Source organism: Ochlerotatus camptorhynchus, unplaced genomic scaffold, assembly GCF_037179485.1.
Source record: "Ochlerotatus camptorhynchus isolate MF236.1 unplaced genomic scaffold, CSIRO-AGI_Acam_v1.1 ptg000107l, whole genome shotgun sequence".
In the NCBI taxonomy this organism is placed as follows: Eukaryota; Metazoa; Arthropoda; class Insecta; order Diptera; family Culicidae; genus Ochlerotatus; species Ochlerotatus camptorhynchus.
Genome location: NW_027040597.1, coordinates 1,263,022 through 1,281,805, shown reverse-complemented (window position 1 = coordinate 1,281,805; position 18,784 = coordinate 1,263,022). Strand labels below are relative to the sequence as shown.

Genomic DNA, 18,784 nt, shown 5'->3' with positions numbered 1-18,784 from the left:
AACACACAAACACAGTCGTTCACCGATTTCTAGTATAATTTATGTTTCATAACCAAATACAACCGATTTGTCCCGTGACGTTTTGATTTAGCTGTAATTTTGTGTAAAAAAAAGTCTCTTCATAATTTAACTGTTTCTTTTCGCCTTTTCCCCCCCTAACCACTCACTGTTGTCATCCATTGTACAAACAAACAAAAATCACCCCCAAACAACTACAACAACAACAACAACAACAACAACTTCCACTACATACAACTTGTCCCCCCAACTATAGGAATTAGCCACTAAGTTGTCTAGGAGCTTTGATATGAAAGATGAAGGTGGTTCGCTGTTAGGATCCGATGCAGGTGTCAGACGGCATCAGGTAAATTGTGACGATCAAATTCCGCAAAACAAATAGATAAAAAAAAGCAAACCAAAAAGTGCCAATTTGTTCTGTGACGTTTCTGTATGTTTTCGTTAATTGTTTTTTGTTAGTGAATCGAAGTAAATGAAAACAATAAAAAAAAAGCCAGAAAATTGAGAATTTAAGAAATCGAACTTACATAACTATAGTTTGTGAGTGATTGTTCACGTAAGCAGTTCGTGATTCACCTGTCTGTCGTTATAGAGAAACATTTGAGTTCGTTGGTTCAAACGCTGCCCCATGTTGTTTGGTTGAAGTTTGACGTAGACAGTAATCGTATTATAAGTAGAATGCTTTTGCAGATCACTTCTTCATCGCTCATTGGAACCATCCGGCACGAGAATCATATTCATGGAATCGTAGACATTCGTAACGCGTTATTTTTTTTTTGTTTTTGTTTGTTTTTGCAGTACCTGAGTAGGAACATTCATGTTGTAGGAACTTGTCATTCAATTCAAGCACGTTTTGCAATTTATCATTCTGCCGCAAAAGCGGTTTTAACATTCGTATGTTGTGCTTTTACAATATTGTTAGTTACATTTTACTTAATAGCACATTAACTTACCAGTTTTAAAATCTTAGGCATCTTCACGAGTAACATCTCAGCTTGATTTGTAGTTAGTCGCAAAGATAGTTTTGAATGTTTGGTTAACACAAAACAAACAATCCATTACGGTGCTGGTGAACTGGAACTAGGGTAAATATATTCGTTTGGCGAATGCGGATACTGTTCAATGTTCCAGGCTGTTGAAGCAGATATCGTTAACAGTTACTAAATCCTTCTTGTGGAACGTTTTTTACAACCTTCTGATGGCACTTACGTTGATTTTTTTTAAATATTTAAGGTACAAGTTTCGGATGGAAAGTAAGTCAACTAGGGTGGATCAACATAACAACCGTCTGCTCCCCACTGCTCATTTTATTTGCATTTAGGCGAAGACAACATATCAAGCAGACTGGCAACTTTGCCTGAATCCAAGTGACAGACACAGTAGCACTGCGCTCAAGCAAAGGTGGAAGCAACGCATAGAAAAATGAGCAAATACACAAACCCTTATTCTGAGGATGGAACCTTTGCAATCCAATTCGTTCGAAGCATTTATCTTTGAGCGGCAGATTACGCGTTTCTGCCTGTCTCATACCGGATGTATGATAAAATGGAAGAGTTGCCAGTCTTCTTGATATGTTGTCTTCGATTTAGGTCTCCACAAACAGAGCCACATTTGAAAGAAATTAACTCCTCTTTTTCGTAGCTTTTACACTCTTGCACGAGCTAAGAGCATCCTTACCGGTGCGATGCTATTCGGACTGCTATTTTGACAGTCTGGTCTAAAAGTGCCAAAACGTGCGTTCTTTAGTTTATGCAAAAACGGTCCAATTAAGCCATATAGTATCTTCGGAGAAGTTTGGGCACTTAAAAAGCCCCTTATTTTGGACTTCTACCTAACAGTGGGATGAAAAAATTACTTTTTTGTTTGTGATAGCAAAATGGTGTCTTGAGCAAAGTTTTAGATAATATTAAATTAAAATTTTTTGCTTAAAACGTCAATCCACTATCTCTTACGTTTAAAGAGATATGAATTTTTTTTTCATAAGAGTCTTCAGAAAATCAATGTTTTGCAAATAACTTTTCAGGAAGTAATTGTTTGACATTAGTATGTTCTACACAAATGTTTGATTTTTAAAAATACGCCATTTTGTCTTGGAAAGCAAGTTCCTATCTTTAATACTTTTTTTAATGATTCGTTTATTTGTCCAGGCTCATTTGCTGTAGCTTTGCGGAGCCGATATTTATTGTTTAGATAACAAAATTACTTAAAACTAACGTTAGTAAAGCGGGGGCCGATTACTCGCGGCTATCTCGAGGTTAGGGGTAACAAATTGTAACAAATGGATGGCAGGGTAGGGATTGTGGACACAAGGTTTGGAGAGCAATGTGCTCTTGATCTCGAACAAGGCGACACTCTGATGAAAAAGACAAACATGGAGGTACACCGATGTGCAGCTAACAACTTGAGGGAACACAAGATGAGACTAACTACTAAATCCTCAAATCTATCCGTTTTAAAAACACATAAATTAAATTCAAATAGTCGAGGTCTCGGCTCGCCAAGACATCTCTAACGGGTATCGCGGGTTGTTTTCCTCGGGCCCTGAGGGATGTGGATAAGTCAGATCTGGCAACACGATGTAAGGTACACGACCAAACAACATGCTCGATATCGTGATAGCCACTGCCACACGCAATTTCATACAATATCACAGAAAAAAAAATAATTCATCGCTACCCATTTCCTCGTCACTTTCAGAACTGTCGCTTACTTCACTTTCACCATCGATGCATCGGTAGATGGAACTAGAAGAGTTTAAGTATCTTCAGACAAATGCAGTTTTGCTTGTTTCGGAAGTGGGCTTATTGTTGAAATTAATGGGTCAGATGGTTCAAGCAGACGATTCTGAAGGTCGATGCTTGTTGCTGATCGGGAGATTGTTCGTATATGGTCCATCCGAAAGCGCCTTATGTCTCTATTTCTTGACTCCTAGGCCTCCTCAGATAACTGCCCAATTGGCACAAGAAAATATTGTATGATACCGACACTGTGAATCTCCTGCCGAGAGATCAGCGACCAATCATAGTTCAGTCAATATTTGGTCACTGCAATAGACACCGAAACTCACCTGCCACGAGAAACAAGAATCACTGTTCATTCAGTCAACCGATCACTACAATAGACACTACGAATCACCTTCTTATCCAGTCAACCGGTCACTACAAATTATAATATGGAGTCAAAACTTTTACCATTGGTTTTATCGCACGCTGCTTAGCAAGGCATTCCCTTCTTTGCATGCCTACTTCGATTTAACACCAAGAGTAAATGACGTTTCAAGGAGCTGCTAGGCAAGAAAACGATAATCTGTACACGGTTTACTATAGCATTTTAAGTATACTTTCAAATGTAATTAACCAAGTTTGCCCAATTTTGCAAAAAATCGAGCTGTTGGCCTTGGAAAAAGTGCTGATTTTGGGTCAAAACATTGAATACCTCTAGAAATATTGAAGATGGGAACTTGCTTAACAAGACAAAATGGCATATTTTTTTAAATCAAACATTTGTATACAACATACTTATGTCAAAAATAGCTTCCTGAAAAGTTATTTACAAAACATTGATTTCCTGAAGGCTCTTACCAAAAAAATTACATATCTTGGTAAAAATAAGAGATAGCGGGTTAGCGTTCTGAGCAAAAATGTTTGATTTAATATTGTCTAACACTTTGCTCAAGATACCAATTGGCTATCTCCACAAACAAAAAAGTATTTTTTTTTATCTTCCTCCTACACTCAAAAAATTCTACACGTCATCATCATGTGTCTCACACTTAATTTTGCGCTTATTGTGAAACACATCCATTTCATGAGTGAATCTTATGCTATGAACCATGCCTGAACACTATGGATTTGACTTGTGACACACTTGGATTATATGTGCCTTATATGGTGATATCAATTGCTTTGCACATCATTGTTCAATATTCTACAATATTCTACTTTATCGACTGCAATACACTTGAATAGATCGTGGAAGATTTTCAACATTTCAAAGTTTGAAACACTAGAAATTAACGTGTATTGAACCAAGGTGAAATACACTTAAAGTAAATGTGATTGTGCATTTAAAAAATCAAGTGTTCAAATCTTCGATCAAACGTGTGGAATTTTTTGAGTGTATGAGAACAACCGTAACACAGTGGGATCGAATGAAGACTCCGGCAGCAGCACACCCCAACAGCCCATGATCGAATCCCAAACTAAAAAGATATGTGTAAGCTCTTGGCCTCTGGCAGTTTTGTTTATATATTTGTTGATTCATTTTTAGGGTCGGTAAAGTAGATTTCGATAAAGTAGAATATTGTAGAATATTGAACTATGATGTGCAAAGCTATTGATATCACCATATGAGGCACATAAAATCCAAGTGTGTCAAAATTCAAATCCATAGTGTTCAGGCATGGTTCATAGCATAGATTCACACATGAAATGGATGTGTTTCACAATAAGCGCAAAATTAAGTGTGAGACACATGATAATGACGTGTGGATTTTTTTGAGTGTATATATGAGGCGGGTTGATAGGATAAAGTTACAACTCTTGTTTTCGATGTTTACCTTTCTGAGCAAGCAATTCACATCGCATTGAAATGCAAAACACTTTAAATCCATCTGTTTTGAACAGTAGTGTGATTCAATGTGCAATACACACGAATAGATAGTAAAAGATTTTCAACATTTCAAAGATTGAAACACTAGAAATTAACGTGTATAACACTTTGAACCAAGGTGAAATACACTTAAAGTAAATGTGATTGTGCATTTAAAAAATCAAGTATTTAAACACTTCGATCAAACGTGTGGATTTTTTTGAGTGTATGTAGTTTAATCATGAAATGGATAGGCCCATGAGAAGGGGCTTTTGAAGTACACAAACTTCTCCGAAGACACTATACACGCACGTTTTGGCTTTTTTAGACCACTGTGCACCGGTGTCTTATCGTAAAACTTCGAACTGAAACTGATTGTTGAGCTTCGTGATTTGTAATAGTGATATAATAATAAATTTAGTGATATGATATAACCGTGGACCTTGGGCCCAAAATAGGTCCTTTGGAAGAGCCGGACGAACCGTAAAAGAGGTAAATTCATGAAACACATCCGAGATCAAACTCGAGATCCGTGTTATTTTTGATCTCAATTTGTGAAGATAGGTATATAAATGAATTTGGAGCCTCCTTACGCTCAGTCGGTAAAGGCGCAGCTAAAAAGCAAGACCATGCTGGAGGTGACTGGGTTCGAATCCCAGTTCGGTTTGTAATTTTTTCGGATTGGAAATTTTTTCGACTTCCCTGTGAGCATAGTACGATTGTACTTGCCACACAATTATACTAAATCCCTGCCAATTTAGAATCGGTACGCCTTCAATCACCTTGTATCTCAGAATCTGTTTGTTTAAGAATAAAACGTTATTAAAAGGAAGTGTTATGAATTTATTGTAGTTTAAAGATACAATATGGGTTTTGCAATTTTTATTCCTCTCGAATTAAAATTCGAACTTGCCATCATCTTCTGCACAAGTTGCTAGTCAACCACAGCGGCTGCTTTTTATTTGCATTATCTGGCCATTGACATAGCTTTCTTCGCCATTTTTTCCACTATTCTTCAGTTTAGCTTTGATGATACCCCATCTTCTTCTTTCTTCTTCTTCTTATTCGCATTTTCAAGCTTATTGCTTAGCGCATATTAGCTTATTGCGTGCTCTCAACTTAGTGTTCTAAATGCACTTCCACAGTTATTAATTGAGAGCTTTCGGTGCCAATACCAATGCATGAATTTTTATATTGTGTGGCAAGCACAATGTTACTCTATGCCCAGGGAAGTCGAGAAAATTTCCAACCCGAAAGATTCCCTCGACCGGACCGGGAATCTAACCCGCCGCCTCCGGCTTTGTAATACCGTGCCTTTACTGACTAGGGTATGAGGCCCCTGATAATACCCCAACACATTACGATTAGGCGGAGATCCGAGTAGTTTGGGTGGCTCATCCTTTTCTCAATGACGTCTACTCCATTATCGCGATACCACCAACCGGTGGAAACTAACGATTTTAAATTGACCTACACTGGACTAGCCTATTGGTACCAAGTACATCGATTAACGTACCCCATTCTAGTCGAAATTCTAGTACAACACTATGTTTGTTCTGATTCGCTTTGCAAGTTGGACCGATACAAGTGCATCGATGGAACCGAAGAGAGTACCAGAGCTGAGCCAAAAAGTTGAGCACGTTTCTTCGGCACCATCTGGTCTTAGAGTTACCTCTATGATACCACTATTGCGCATTTTTACTGTAATGGCAACTCGCCAAATCTGGCCCCGGTGGGATCTAAAGAACGGCAATTCACGTTTTTTCAGACATTCGTTGATGTATAACCATAGATGTAACTCTAAGACCAGAAGATCCCGAAGAAACTTGCTCGACTTTTTGGCTCAGCTCTGGTACTATCTTTGGTCCCAAGCTAATCGATGCACCCCTCGAAACATAGGAAAATCTACGAACCTGTTCGACTGTCCGTTCATAGTGTTGGTTAGGTTGCTTAATAGCCCGGATTCTTGAAGAAATCTTCCCGAATGCGCGTATACTCCGATCTGTACTGCGAGCAACACCGATTTTGTTGGCTACATCCACGTCCAAAAGTCCTGGATTCGCTTTGAAAGCTTTGATTGCACCTTCCGGGAAACATACAAACGTTCTTAGCTACGTTTCAGCACTGCACAAGCGGAAGTTTGCTCTAGGAGTTGAAACCTTTGCGATCCTCGTACCCGACCATGCAAAAATTGTTGAGGCATCAAAAGCTCTCAATTGGGTTCTTTAAGGGTATTGAGGTAAATGCATATTCGTAATCTGCATTAAGAATGGAACCAAACCCAAAATATCATCAATTTTGGTACACTGGAACTATTTTAAATATGTACAATAACATTTTCAAAAATCACCTTATTAGCGCCCCTCGGTGTCACTTTGTATGGGAGTGAGCTGTCAGTTTGTCAGTTTAGTGTCAAACAGTGAAGTTATTATTTTGATTTATGTATATCTTGATTTAAAAATCGAGATGAAAGTGTTTGGGTTCGAAAAAACTATCGCTGTGCTCAGAAAACGAAGCCGAAACCGATATATTTTTCAAAATTAAGGAACCCAATTAAAAACTGTGGAAGTGCATCTATAAAATACTAAATTGAGAGCACCCAATAAGCTAATATGCGATAAGCAATAAGCTCTAAATGAGAAGAAAAGTAGTAGTAGAAGAAGAAGAAGTCAAGATCAAGATCAAGAACTTCGAGAAACTCCAGAAAGCTTCAGGTACTTAGAAGTTTATATGAATGGTCAGAAGGCTTCGGGAATGTTCTGAGAACTTCAGAGCAGTCCCATGAACATCCGAAACATTGTGGGATCTTTAGGGAAGATTTTTGAAAATTTCGATAACTTCAGGCCCGTTTGACTAACTTTAAAAAATTACAGGAACTTTACAGCTGTCCAAAAAACAAATTTTCAAAAAAATTACGAGAACTTTAATGAAGTTACGAGAAAACTTTCTAAGAACTTGATGTAAATTCATAGAATTTCAAGGAAGTTACGAAAAAGTTCCGGGTTAAGGGCCACCTACATTAGATCCGTTTGCGTTGCGTTGAAGTAAATTTGACAGTTAGACACTAGATTTAGCTGTCACTTTGCCGTTACGCATCACATCCGGATCTAATGTTGGTGTCCCTTTATTATGAAAGCTACAAGAACGTCCAGAACTACAAGGAAGTTTTAAGAGCTTTTATGTTAAGTTCCATACATTTCAGGAAAATTTCTAGAACATTAGTGAAGATCAAAGAGCTTCATAACAGTTCCATGCAGGAACTTTACAGAAGTTTCCAAAACCTCAGTTATATGAACGTTGGGGCAGTTCTGAGAACTTCAGAATTGCGGGAACTTAAGGGAAGTTAAACTTCTCTTATCAAAACTATATGATTTTGTACCTTATCGACAACTGCGCAATCGGAATATTGTTTTTACAAACCATCAGCCGTACAAATTATGCTAAATTTGAACCCTTCCAACAAATGATGGATATCAATGGGTGAGCCGATATAGAACTGGCCATCTCTTCTACACCCTTGAATTTCAAAAACAAAAAACAAATATATGACATCAGTTTTACTACAAACTTAGAAATACCTAATTTTAAACGTGAAGGAATCTATCTTTAACATAAAGGATGAGATGTAAACAAACATGTCATGTAAAATTAAGTGCTTAGAGACTGAAATGTTCAGTACTCGAAAAAAAGTAAGTTTGATTGAGCTGAATTTCGCATCTTTTATGACTCAATTCTATGTCAAAATTGACGCTCGTAGGTATATGTCAGTATCAGGGAATCTAAATTTACATGAATTTTTCTAAGTGTGTAGACCATAAGCAAAACAGAGACAACAAATCCCCATAGACCTGTGCACGGGTGAACTTTAGTTCACCTACTGAATTTTTTTTGACACAACAGCGGGGCCCTGTTTACTAAAAATGAACACATGAATAATGGTCGCGTAACTTTTGAAAAGGGCCTATCAACTTTTGTAAATAATTTGCTAGGTCCTTTTCACGAGAACCGAAGTACGCCCACGCAAACCAAGAGCACTATCGGGAAGGGGAGAATTTCCTCTGCCCGATGGTGTTGTTAGTTTGCGTGAGCGTATTCGGTTCGCGCGAAAAAGGCTTAACAAGTTTTTTGTACATAAGTTGATAGACCCGTTTCAAATGTTACGCGAGTATTATTCATGTGTTCATTTTTAGTAAACAGTGCCCCGCTGTAGTGTCACTTTTTGTCGAGTGAGTGAACTCAAATCCATCCGTGCACTCGTCTATTGGCAGACCGTGCTGTAAAGGCTGACTAAAGGTAAATTGGTACGCACAAAAAGACCTGTAATTCGCGATTCAATCAGTTTAAATAGTCCATTAATGGTTGCTTTACCGTACTTTTATTAAAACTTCAAAGCTATAGCATTAGATGGTTACATTACTCCAGTTTGAACGAAATTTCGAACTTTCCTCTTGATGGAGCCCATCAGCGCCCGCACAGTGGAAACGGACACGGAATCAGGGCATTTCTTGCATTTTGCCCGCATTTGCTAGATGTTCTGGACTTCGAATTCCCTGCTTCGTCGAATTCCCTGCTTTGAAATTGCCCAGTAATTTTCGATTGGTCGAAATTCCGGGCAATTCTGAAGATTCATTAGCTTAGGGCAAAGTCGATCTTGTTGGCAGCATACCACTCCAGAACCACCTTGGAGTAGTGGCAGCTGGCCAAATCGGGCCAAAAGATGACTTTTTCCCTATGCTTGCGGAAGAACGGCAATACACGTTTTTTCAGGCATTCTTCGATGTAAACTTGGGATGTAATCATCGAGGATGTAAGGAATGATTCCGTTTTCAGCCCACAACTGCAAATCGCTTGCCGAATCATGGCCTTCTTCGCGAACTTGTCGGCAAACACGAACTTGAATCTACTCGGCACATCCCCACGTCTAGTTGCGATGTAAAACTTTTGACCGGGAAGCTGCTTAAAATCGAGTTTGACGTATGTTTCGTCATCCATCAAAGTGCAGCCTTTGTGTTTCGTCAAAACACGGTCGTAGTTGCACGCTTTTTGGCAACGGAATTCTGCTTCATGTACCGGTTTACTGGCATCGGAAAAGCTGCTGTAGAAAGGTTAATAAGTACCATGAAATCAGCTGAAATGTTCAGTAAAAATGCACAAATTCACACAATGATTTACTGAACATTTCAGCTGATTTCATGGTACTTATTAACCTTTCTACAGCAGCTTTTTCGATGATATATGGTACAATTACACTTCAAAATGGTGCAAAGCGGTGCATACTAAGGAGCATTTTCAAATGCTTAATGTACAGTTTTCTCTATTTTAGGGAGCGTACTTTAAATATTTACTGAGCATTTTAAGATTGTTAAAGTATTTTGATCAATCATTTAAGGAGCAACCCGATCTATTTTAAGGAGATTTTTTTTACTTATTAAGGATAATTTCATCTGTTTTGTTGAGCAAAAGTAGGGCTGCCGAAGTTTAATTGTGAAAGCAGTTGAGGGCAGTCCACATCGCCATTCAAAGGTTTCGCTACAAATAAGGCTTGTTGCATTTTTCTTCTGTGTTCCAATGTGTCCAGGTCCAATAGCATGCATCGGTCTGCATAAGGTGGCAAATTCATTGGATCGCGCCTCGGAAGGCTGCGCAAAGCCAACCTCAAAAATCTTTTATGAACACGTTCTATTCTTAGATTCCTCACTAGCTCATATGGAGACCAAACCACAGGTACATTCTCAAGTATGGGCCGAACTAAAGAGCAACATAGTGCCTTCAAGCAGGTCTTTGAAATCTCGTACAATCTTCGAAATAAATCCCAGTTGACGATTCGTCTTGGAGATGATCGAGGAATAGTGAAGATTTAAGGTCAACTTTGGGTCCAAAAGTACACTAAGATCAGTCACGCTCTACTCTGCGAAGCGTTACATTGTCAATGCAGTAGCCGTAAAGGATTGAACTCTTACAGAGATTAAACGTCATCACTGCACACTTTAGAACGCTGATGATGAGCTTATTGCGACGGCACCAATCCACAAACAAATCTAGCAGAGCTTGAAGACGATGACAATCCTCAATTGAGTGAACTATGACGTATAGCTCAAGATCATCTGCACAAATGAGCTTGCAGTTAACTTCCAACAAAGCTGTTACATCGTTGAAGAATAACGTAGACAAAAGTGGACCCAGGGTACTTCTCTGAGGTACTCCAGAGGTGCTGGTAAACGTAGAAGAGACACAAGATCCTAGTCGTACTCGAAGTCCAGTAAAGTAGGAATGTAACCACGACCTAAGTTGCTCAGACGCTCCTAGTCGGGAAAGCTTGCATAACAAAACCTTCTTGTCAATTTTGTCGAATGTGGCTTTTAGCTCAGTATATATGACGTCGACTTGTGCCTTATCCTCCATCACGGTGATGAGTGCATTTGTGAAATCCAAAAGGTTAGTAGCTACCGATCTACCGGGAATGAATCCATGCTGGTCAGTTAAAATGTAGTTCTTCGAGCGATTCAGGACAAATTCGCTCAAGATGATCTCAAACAGTTAGGACGCTGGTGATACCTAGATAGTTCTTAATATCCCGTTTATTGCCAGCTTATTACGACTGCTTCCACAATGTTGGGAATTTTCTTTGCTCAAAGGATGCATTAAACATGGCTGCTAAAGGTTCTGCTAAGGCAGCTGAGCAACGGCAAGTACCATATCCCAAGTTACTTCGAATGTGCTCAGTTCCACTAAGTTACTAGGCGTATCAGAGGCAGCAGATTCAGCTTCAACGTCACTTGTCATATTTTTTAAAAGACATATGCAAAGTGTTTAGCAAACATCTCACACGCTTCGCCAAGAGAAGTGGACTCTTTCCCGTCGAGTAGCATGTTGGACGGTATACTCGAATCTTTCCTTTTGCTGTTGACAAAGCTCCAAAAATTTCGGGGGTTATGCCGCAAATTTCACTGGACTCTGAAGACGTGTGATTTGTACAAGGCACTGTTGAGTTTAATGTAAGCGATACTGGCACGCTTGAAGTCACGCTTCGTGTCAGCTGTTCTGTGACGACGTAGTTTTCTCTGGACTACGTTACGCTCACGCTTCAGCACTTTAAGCTGAGGAGTACACCAAGCTGGGAAAATTGGTCATCTTTTGAGAGAAACATTTGATTCCAACCAATGTTGAATAATGCTACAGAAACGCACAGTCATCTCATCAACATCAATGCATTCAAACACATCGGCCCAGTCTTGATCAAAAAGATACTGCAGTAATGGGACATAATCAATTTTCTTGAAGTCCAGAAGTTCTCCTCTATCATCCACGTTGCAAGCTGGGTGAGATGGCCAGTCAAGTGGAGCAGGTAGCGACAGAATTAAGGAAGGATGGTGAGCATCAATATGTAAAAGCGTCACAGCGGATTCGGTGATATCGAAATCATTTTCACCGTTGCAAAATACCAAATCCAGCGTGCGACCAAATTCATTTCGGACTGTATTGCGTTGACTGAGATTAACGTAATCCATTCCATCAACGAGAGCAATACTTGCAGCGGTCAGTGAAGATGTTTCGGTGAGGTAGACCCTGTTGTCATCGATTCCCCACTGAAGACGAGGCTGATTATAGCAAATACCTTTCAAACCAGTATTAGCTAATGCTTTTCTAATGTACGAATTTAGTTTTAAAATTGCATGTTTGGTCTCTTTTTTAGAAGTATAATTAGATAAAAAACTGAAAATTTTATCGTGGGGTGAAGTTAATCATGCAGGATTTTATATAATGTAATATTCAGAAGTTAGCATTTATACTTGATTTGTGTTCGCTAAAGAAGAATCTGGTGCTAAAATTTCAACCAATTTTGTGCAACAAACAGTGCTGCAAAATCTCGACAATACACGGTGATATTCTCAATTTTGCTTTGGTCACTCATTTGAGCTAATAATCATTGTTAAAGCAAACTATGTCAATTGTAAGTGACAACCTAAGTAACATTTCTGGTTTTATGAGGGTTCTGTGACCCATGATTTAGACTTGTAGGATGATTGAAAGACTCGATAAAACTTGCAATGTTGCTTGGGTATGCTGTCAATGACGAACATGTGTTAAATTACATGGAGCCGTTAAAGCGAACAAGCATCTACGACCTGAACTGCTTGGATAACAATAATGTGACTCAGAATGCTCGAAATTATACTTTTTGTTACCAGGTGAATCTTAGTCATTGACGAAAAATGAATAAGATTGTGACGAAGATTTTTTTGAGGTTCAAGTCTGTCAGTGACTATGCGAAAAATAATTTTGTCAATATCGCGCGAAAGTCTGTCAATGACAAAAACAAATCTCAGCACTGGCAGCATATTTTAAAGCAAATTAATTATAAATTTGCCTAAATGTAGGCAATTAACAGCAGTTTTTCACATAACGATAGCGATGCGTTCAGATTCAGATTCAGCGACCCACAATTTAAGTAAAATAAACAATTTCGCCGAACACAGCCCCAGGATTAATGCTGATTATGATCGGATTTGGAGCAAAAATTTAAAGTTGCTTATTTTATCACTTCAAATTGCATCGTTTGATTGGGAAAACGTTTCAAAAGTACTAAATGTTTTCAAAACTACTCATTCAAATATCGAAAAATTGTCTTATAAAAATATTATGAAAAAGGATTGTTGTGAATCTAAAATTGAACGATGCAGTAATCAACTTCACCCCGTTTTACGGTAATTAAATGTATCATAGTTTGAAACATGGGCATGCAAAATATTGAAATTGAATCCTCACGGGGTGGGCTGTAGTAAAGTAATTTGTAATATCACATATGTCCAGTTCACCAGCAGCGTCGGGAGCTTTGATAGTCGTATAAAAACTGTACCATTGACAATGGAACCGTATGCAAATCTTCATTCCAATATCCTAACCCGCTCTATTGTTTTACTCCTTCCTACCGGATGAACCTGGCAGTCGATGCAGCGCCTACCGATGGACCAGAACGGCTCATCGCTGGAGCAGAGCCAAGACCAGCCACCACATATAGTACCTGACCATAGAGGAAACCTACACATAACGGTGAAGAAGTCGAAGCCCATACTCGGCATCGCGATCGAGGGTGGGGCCAACACCAAGCACCCACTGCCGCGGATCATCAACATTCACGTAAGCGGTCGTTCTAATCGTTTCGCTGTCAACATTCTAATGGGTGATTTTGCGATCATTTTCTAGGAACACGGGGCAGCGTACGATGCAGGTGGACTGGAGGTAGGCCAGCTGATACTGGAGGTCGACGGAAACAAAGTCGACGGGATGCACCATCAGGTTCGTATCGAAATTGGGCTAGTTCGCCGTTTGGATCCATCAACTGTTTTGCCATTTTAGGACGTCGCCCGACTGATAGCGGAGTGCTTCGCCGCACGCGACAAGAACGATATCACGTTTCTAGTAGTCGAAGCAAAGAAATCAAACCTAGAACCGAAACCAACAGCATTAATATTTTTAGAAGCATAGCATTTGCTATCCCTGCCGGCTAGCGATCCGGATAATTCTGAAGTGCCAGAAAAAGGGATCGACCTTACCGCTGATAAATTGAAGTAAGTTTTCTTTTCGGTGTTCGTTATGTGTTCGTTCTGTTGCGGTTTTCTTTTTTTTTCTAAGCTCGTTAAGTTCGGTTTTCTGTACTATTGTTTTTCTTTTGTTTGAAAATGGGAAAAGTTTGCGGAACTTTTTTTAAAAATTTCGATCTGAGACCGTAAAGAGTATCGCCAACTTTTCCCTGTTTTTACGCAAGTCTTACGTTTTTCCATGAGTTCTTCTTCAAGTCAAAAATAGCATTAACGAAATACGCAAACTAAGACAAATTGTAAAGACTATAAGCTGGAAGAGCTGTTAAAGAAGCCAAAAGGTGTTGTAATTTAGAGCGTGATATTCGTAAAATTTACTCAGAAGTAATGTTACAATTAATAAGCAAAGCAAACACAAATACACTGCCGTACTTATAAATGTTGACACTCTTGCGAAGGAAACGAGGAAAAACTACACTTCCCCCACTTTCCTGCTATACTAGATGATTGCCCTAAAGTACTCTAAAGTTGCGTTCTGTTGTTGTTCCAAACTGTCTACACACAGCTAGAAGAGTGTATTCGTGCTACTTTCCTTGCCCTACTCCTAACCAAAAACAAAGAAACAATCAAATTTGCGTTCAGCTGTTTGCACCAAACTGACAAAAAAAAAAGCACAAAACTAATGCTGTTTTTCCTCACTGTTGTATTTCTATTGTTTGTTATTAGTTTTTAATTGAAGTTTTTAGTTCCAAAAAAAGAAAACAATCAGCAGAAGAGATAAGAAAGAATTCTTTATTCGCGGTAATTCAGAGATATTCTAGCCGTCAGGGATGTTAAACCAGGTTAAAAACCAAACACTACCAAAACAAGCAAAACGACAAAACTGATACAATCCTGAACAAATCATCAGACAAACAATTCATCACTTAACAAAAAAAAAAATCATCCAACTCTCTCAAGCTAAACTGAAACGACAAACCTAAACAGAAACAACCGACAAACGGTTCACGTTCATTCGAGAGCGCTTGAGCAACGCTTGAACCTAAGGACGCCTACCGATATGCAACATCATTTCGTCCGACTGAACGTCACTGTCGCTGCTCAAGCGTTCGCTCGGATCGAACGACACACGCTACGATAGGGGTGTGCAAATCGAAAACCAAAAAAAACAACCAATGCCAAGCGAACCGCGGGTAACACAAAAGTAATAACATTTGCAATAACGTGTGTGAGTTTAAAACTGAAAAACTAACTAATTAAAAAAAAAAACTAAACTAAAGCAAAGCATAAAGCGAAAACCTAAATTTGAAAAAAAAATTGTTATCTGTTGACTCGTGATTAAGGGCTTGCGCGTGTTAGGGTTAGATTTTGATTTCGAGTTTTTTCATTGATTTGGAGCTCGTTGTAAGCAAACGAATTTCAGTATCGCTATTAAGTAAAGAATACCATATGCTTGAGGAATACGCCACCCACCCCTGACCGCTCTGACCAACGTCAAACGAAACAGGGGTGGGTGAGCTCCGTTAAATAACTGCAAATAAGAGCTTGTGCGGAATCGATTAAAACTACTGCTTGTGTGATAATTCTAAATGGTTAAGGTACGGGAAATACGCGAAGCCTCACATCCACACAAACACCAACACAAACTCAAATACAAACACACACATACACACACTACGACACGGTAACAAACAGTTTTTAAACAAAAGAAAAAAGCTAATCGTCGAATGGTATGAGTCTAAATACATTAATGCTGCGTTCATTTTTCTGCAATGTGTGCATGAAAATCGAAACGATGTAGCTGATGATGATGATGATGATGATGGTGATGATGATGATGATACAGATATCAAAGTTGGTTTAACCGAATGGAACGTTCTAGGAAGGATATGATTGTGCTCAATTGAGAATGCTTTTTAAACCACATGTATACAGAGAGGTCTTAAGCTAGAAGAATACAAAAACAAAACGCGTGTGCTTTAGTGATTGGCTAGTGGTAATTGTATTTTGCTCATGAAGAAGGGTGCTTTGATAATATTGATATTGCGATGGACAGGTGCGGTTGCGGTGTCGAATCGGGACGCTGGGAAAGGTTGCATTCTTCGTTGACATATCATCAAAGTTTGATTTGATATTCGTGGCCGAATTTCTACTGGTTACAGCGGAGCCAATGTTCGAAAAATGATGACGACAACCTAAAGAAACCAGAAGTGGACTTTGTCGTTCACCTTTTCCTGGAAATTATCGTTGAACAAGGTTTTTTACCATTCATTTTTAATTGCTTTACTACCAGTCCCCAGAGAGCCAATCAAATTTGAGAGAGAAAACTCTCTCTCACGAGCTTAATCTCTCAACATGCCATGTATTTTGATGACACTCAATTTGAGATTTCCCTATCACAGACTTCAAAATAGGGTATCTGACACAGCAAAACATGTTTGGTACCTCGAATTCCCTCGTTTTTAACATATTTTGCACAAAAGATACTTTCTGCCCCCACCCCATTCATAAAACACGGCTGCAGTCCTGTCAGGTGCGGGGCTTAGAAAGTATTTTTTATTCAGAACATGTAAAAAGGAGAAACTTCGGATTTTAATCTAAATGCATATATAGAGGTACCAAACATGTTTTGCACTGTAGTGTCCTCTGAGAACAATGAACGGAAAACAGATTATGCGTAGTTTCCGATAGATGTCATCGCAAACAACAGTATTGACATCTGATGAAAAATGAATGCAGAAGCTTGATAAAATTGTTGGTGTTGAATTTTGTATTCGGACCTCCTTACAGAGAACGCACTGGGTTCAGTTGTGCCGTATATCTTAAAAAATGTTGTCACCCTTCTACTGCTACATAAAATCCAACAAAATTCAATATCGCTTCGGTAGAAACACAAGTGCTAACGAAACTTATGGTTTAATCGCCGGAAATAAACGGCCAGATCCCTTGGCGGGTGAGATTATCAATCCAGAATAAATTTTACACTAATCAATTACAATTTTACTGCAAATTCACGTTTATAAGGGTTTTCTATGGCTTTCGATTTTCCTCTTTTGACATTGATGTTCGCGTTGACGTTTGCTGATCGCGGATACAGGTGGACTCCGATGCGGCGGCACAGCAAGAGGCCTTATCCGCAGTGATGCCAGAGTTGGCAACATCCCCCGATCCGTAACGTACTTTCGGTTCCGCTACCGACTCAACGTTATCATCGGAACACTCCACCCGTAATCTGCACCATGACCCATCGCCTCCAGAACTGGTCTACGAGTTGTCTAGCCATGTTCCAGTTCGTGCGTGTTACTCTCGTCTTCTCAGCTAGTGCCCTTGGAGGCTGTGCTACTCCACTGGAACCAAGCAAGATGAAGTGGTTCGGTGTCAGCGCTTCCTGATTAGAGTTCTCCAGAGGGATGAACGTGAGAGGTCTGGAGTCCACAATCGGTTCCGCGTCCGCGACCACGGTTAGCAACGTTTCATCGTCCGGATTTATGTCGCTCCAGAACGATCCCATCGCTACTTTGACCGATCTTACTAGGCGCTCCCAAACACCACCAAAATTGGGAGCGGATGGCGGGTTGACTACCCACTAGAGTGTTTCAGCGTTGTATGGGAAAAAGTCAAAGTCTGGAATTTCAAACGCTACCCTCTGGAATGGTAGTTTGGGGGGTCAGAATCACCCTGCCAAAATTTGAAGTCATTTGGTTCACGGGAAACCCTCGCTCAAACGGCTTGAAGTTTGTATGGGGAAAATCGACAAAATGTATGGGGGAGCGAGCCACTTTCACATTCGCGGCTCTAGGTGGCGCTGTAGTGGGTCGATTTTCTTCGTGTACAAAATGTAGCACCTTTGGAGTATTGGGAACATCTTGGCTCAAGACCGGATGTAAATCCGAGTTACCCCCGAAAAGTTATTAGCGTTTCAAACGAACACCACCTGCTTCACTTCTGGGGAGAGCCTAACGCGCTTGTGCAGTTTTTATTTTTACGAACATGTATACGAATAGCAATGTTTGCATAGGTATAACTTTTTTGTTTAACCATGAAATTGGTTGAAATTTTCACAGTGAGTAGAAAAATGTTCGAAATTATGGTCTACTAAAAATAGGAACAGATTGGCCAAGTGGTTCCGGTTTTATTCCGGGTTTCCGAGAGGCCATCGGGGGGAGAAAAGGTACCAGTCGTCTACAACAAGGTGGTGCTGAAAATCCACAGCAACAGGCATCTATGGGTAGTGCTGATTAATATTTTAACAAAATCAACCCATAACCTGGTTCTAAATACTGAGCGTCCACCGGAAGGCCTTCCGATGACCCGGATCAACCTTAATCTGGATTATTATGTATTTTTGATCAAAGTAGGCCTTGATTATTTTCTGCAACTATATGAAATGTAGTAAATTAATGATTTTAGATATAAGCGTCTCAATGGCTCCAAGTGGTCACCAGATGATCCGCCGGAAGATCCGAAACATCCGTAAAATTTAGTGCTACATAAATTCGATCAAACTAGGCCTTGATTTTTCTCTGCAACAATGAGAAATGTTGTAAAATGGTGATTTTTTATGTGTTAGCTGTTCAATGGCTCCGAGTTATCACCAGATGGTCCGCTGGTAGATACGGAACATCCGTAAAATTGAT

The 18,784-nt window shown here is 39.5% G+C and overlaps 1 protein-coding gene across 1 annotated transcript in view; it reads left to right on the top strand.

Annotated features, from left to right (window-relative positions):
- Positions 1-17,721, top strand: part of dysc (dyschronic) — a 550,335-nt gene extending 532,614 nt beyond the window's left edge. The window contains exons 17-19 of the mRNA XM_065219616.1: positions 13,555-13,746; positions 13,813-13,905; positions 13,966-17,721. Of these exons, the coding sequence (XP_065075688.1) occupies positions 13,555-13,746; positions 13,813-13,905; positions 13,966-14,094 (414 nt within the window). The 3' untranslated portion in view covers positions 14,095-17,721. The remainder of the gene's footprint in view (positions 1-13,554; positions 13,747-13,812; positions 13,906-13,965) is intronic.
- The last annotated feature ends 1,063 nt before the right edge of the window (positions 17,722-18,784 follow it).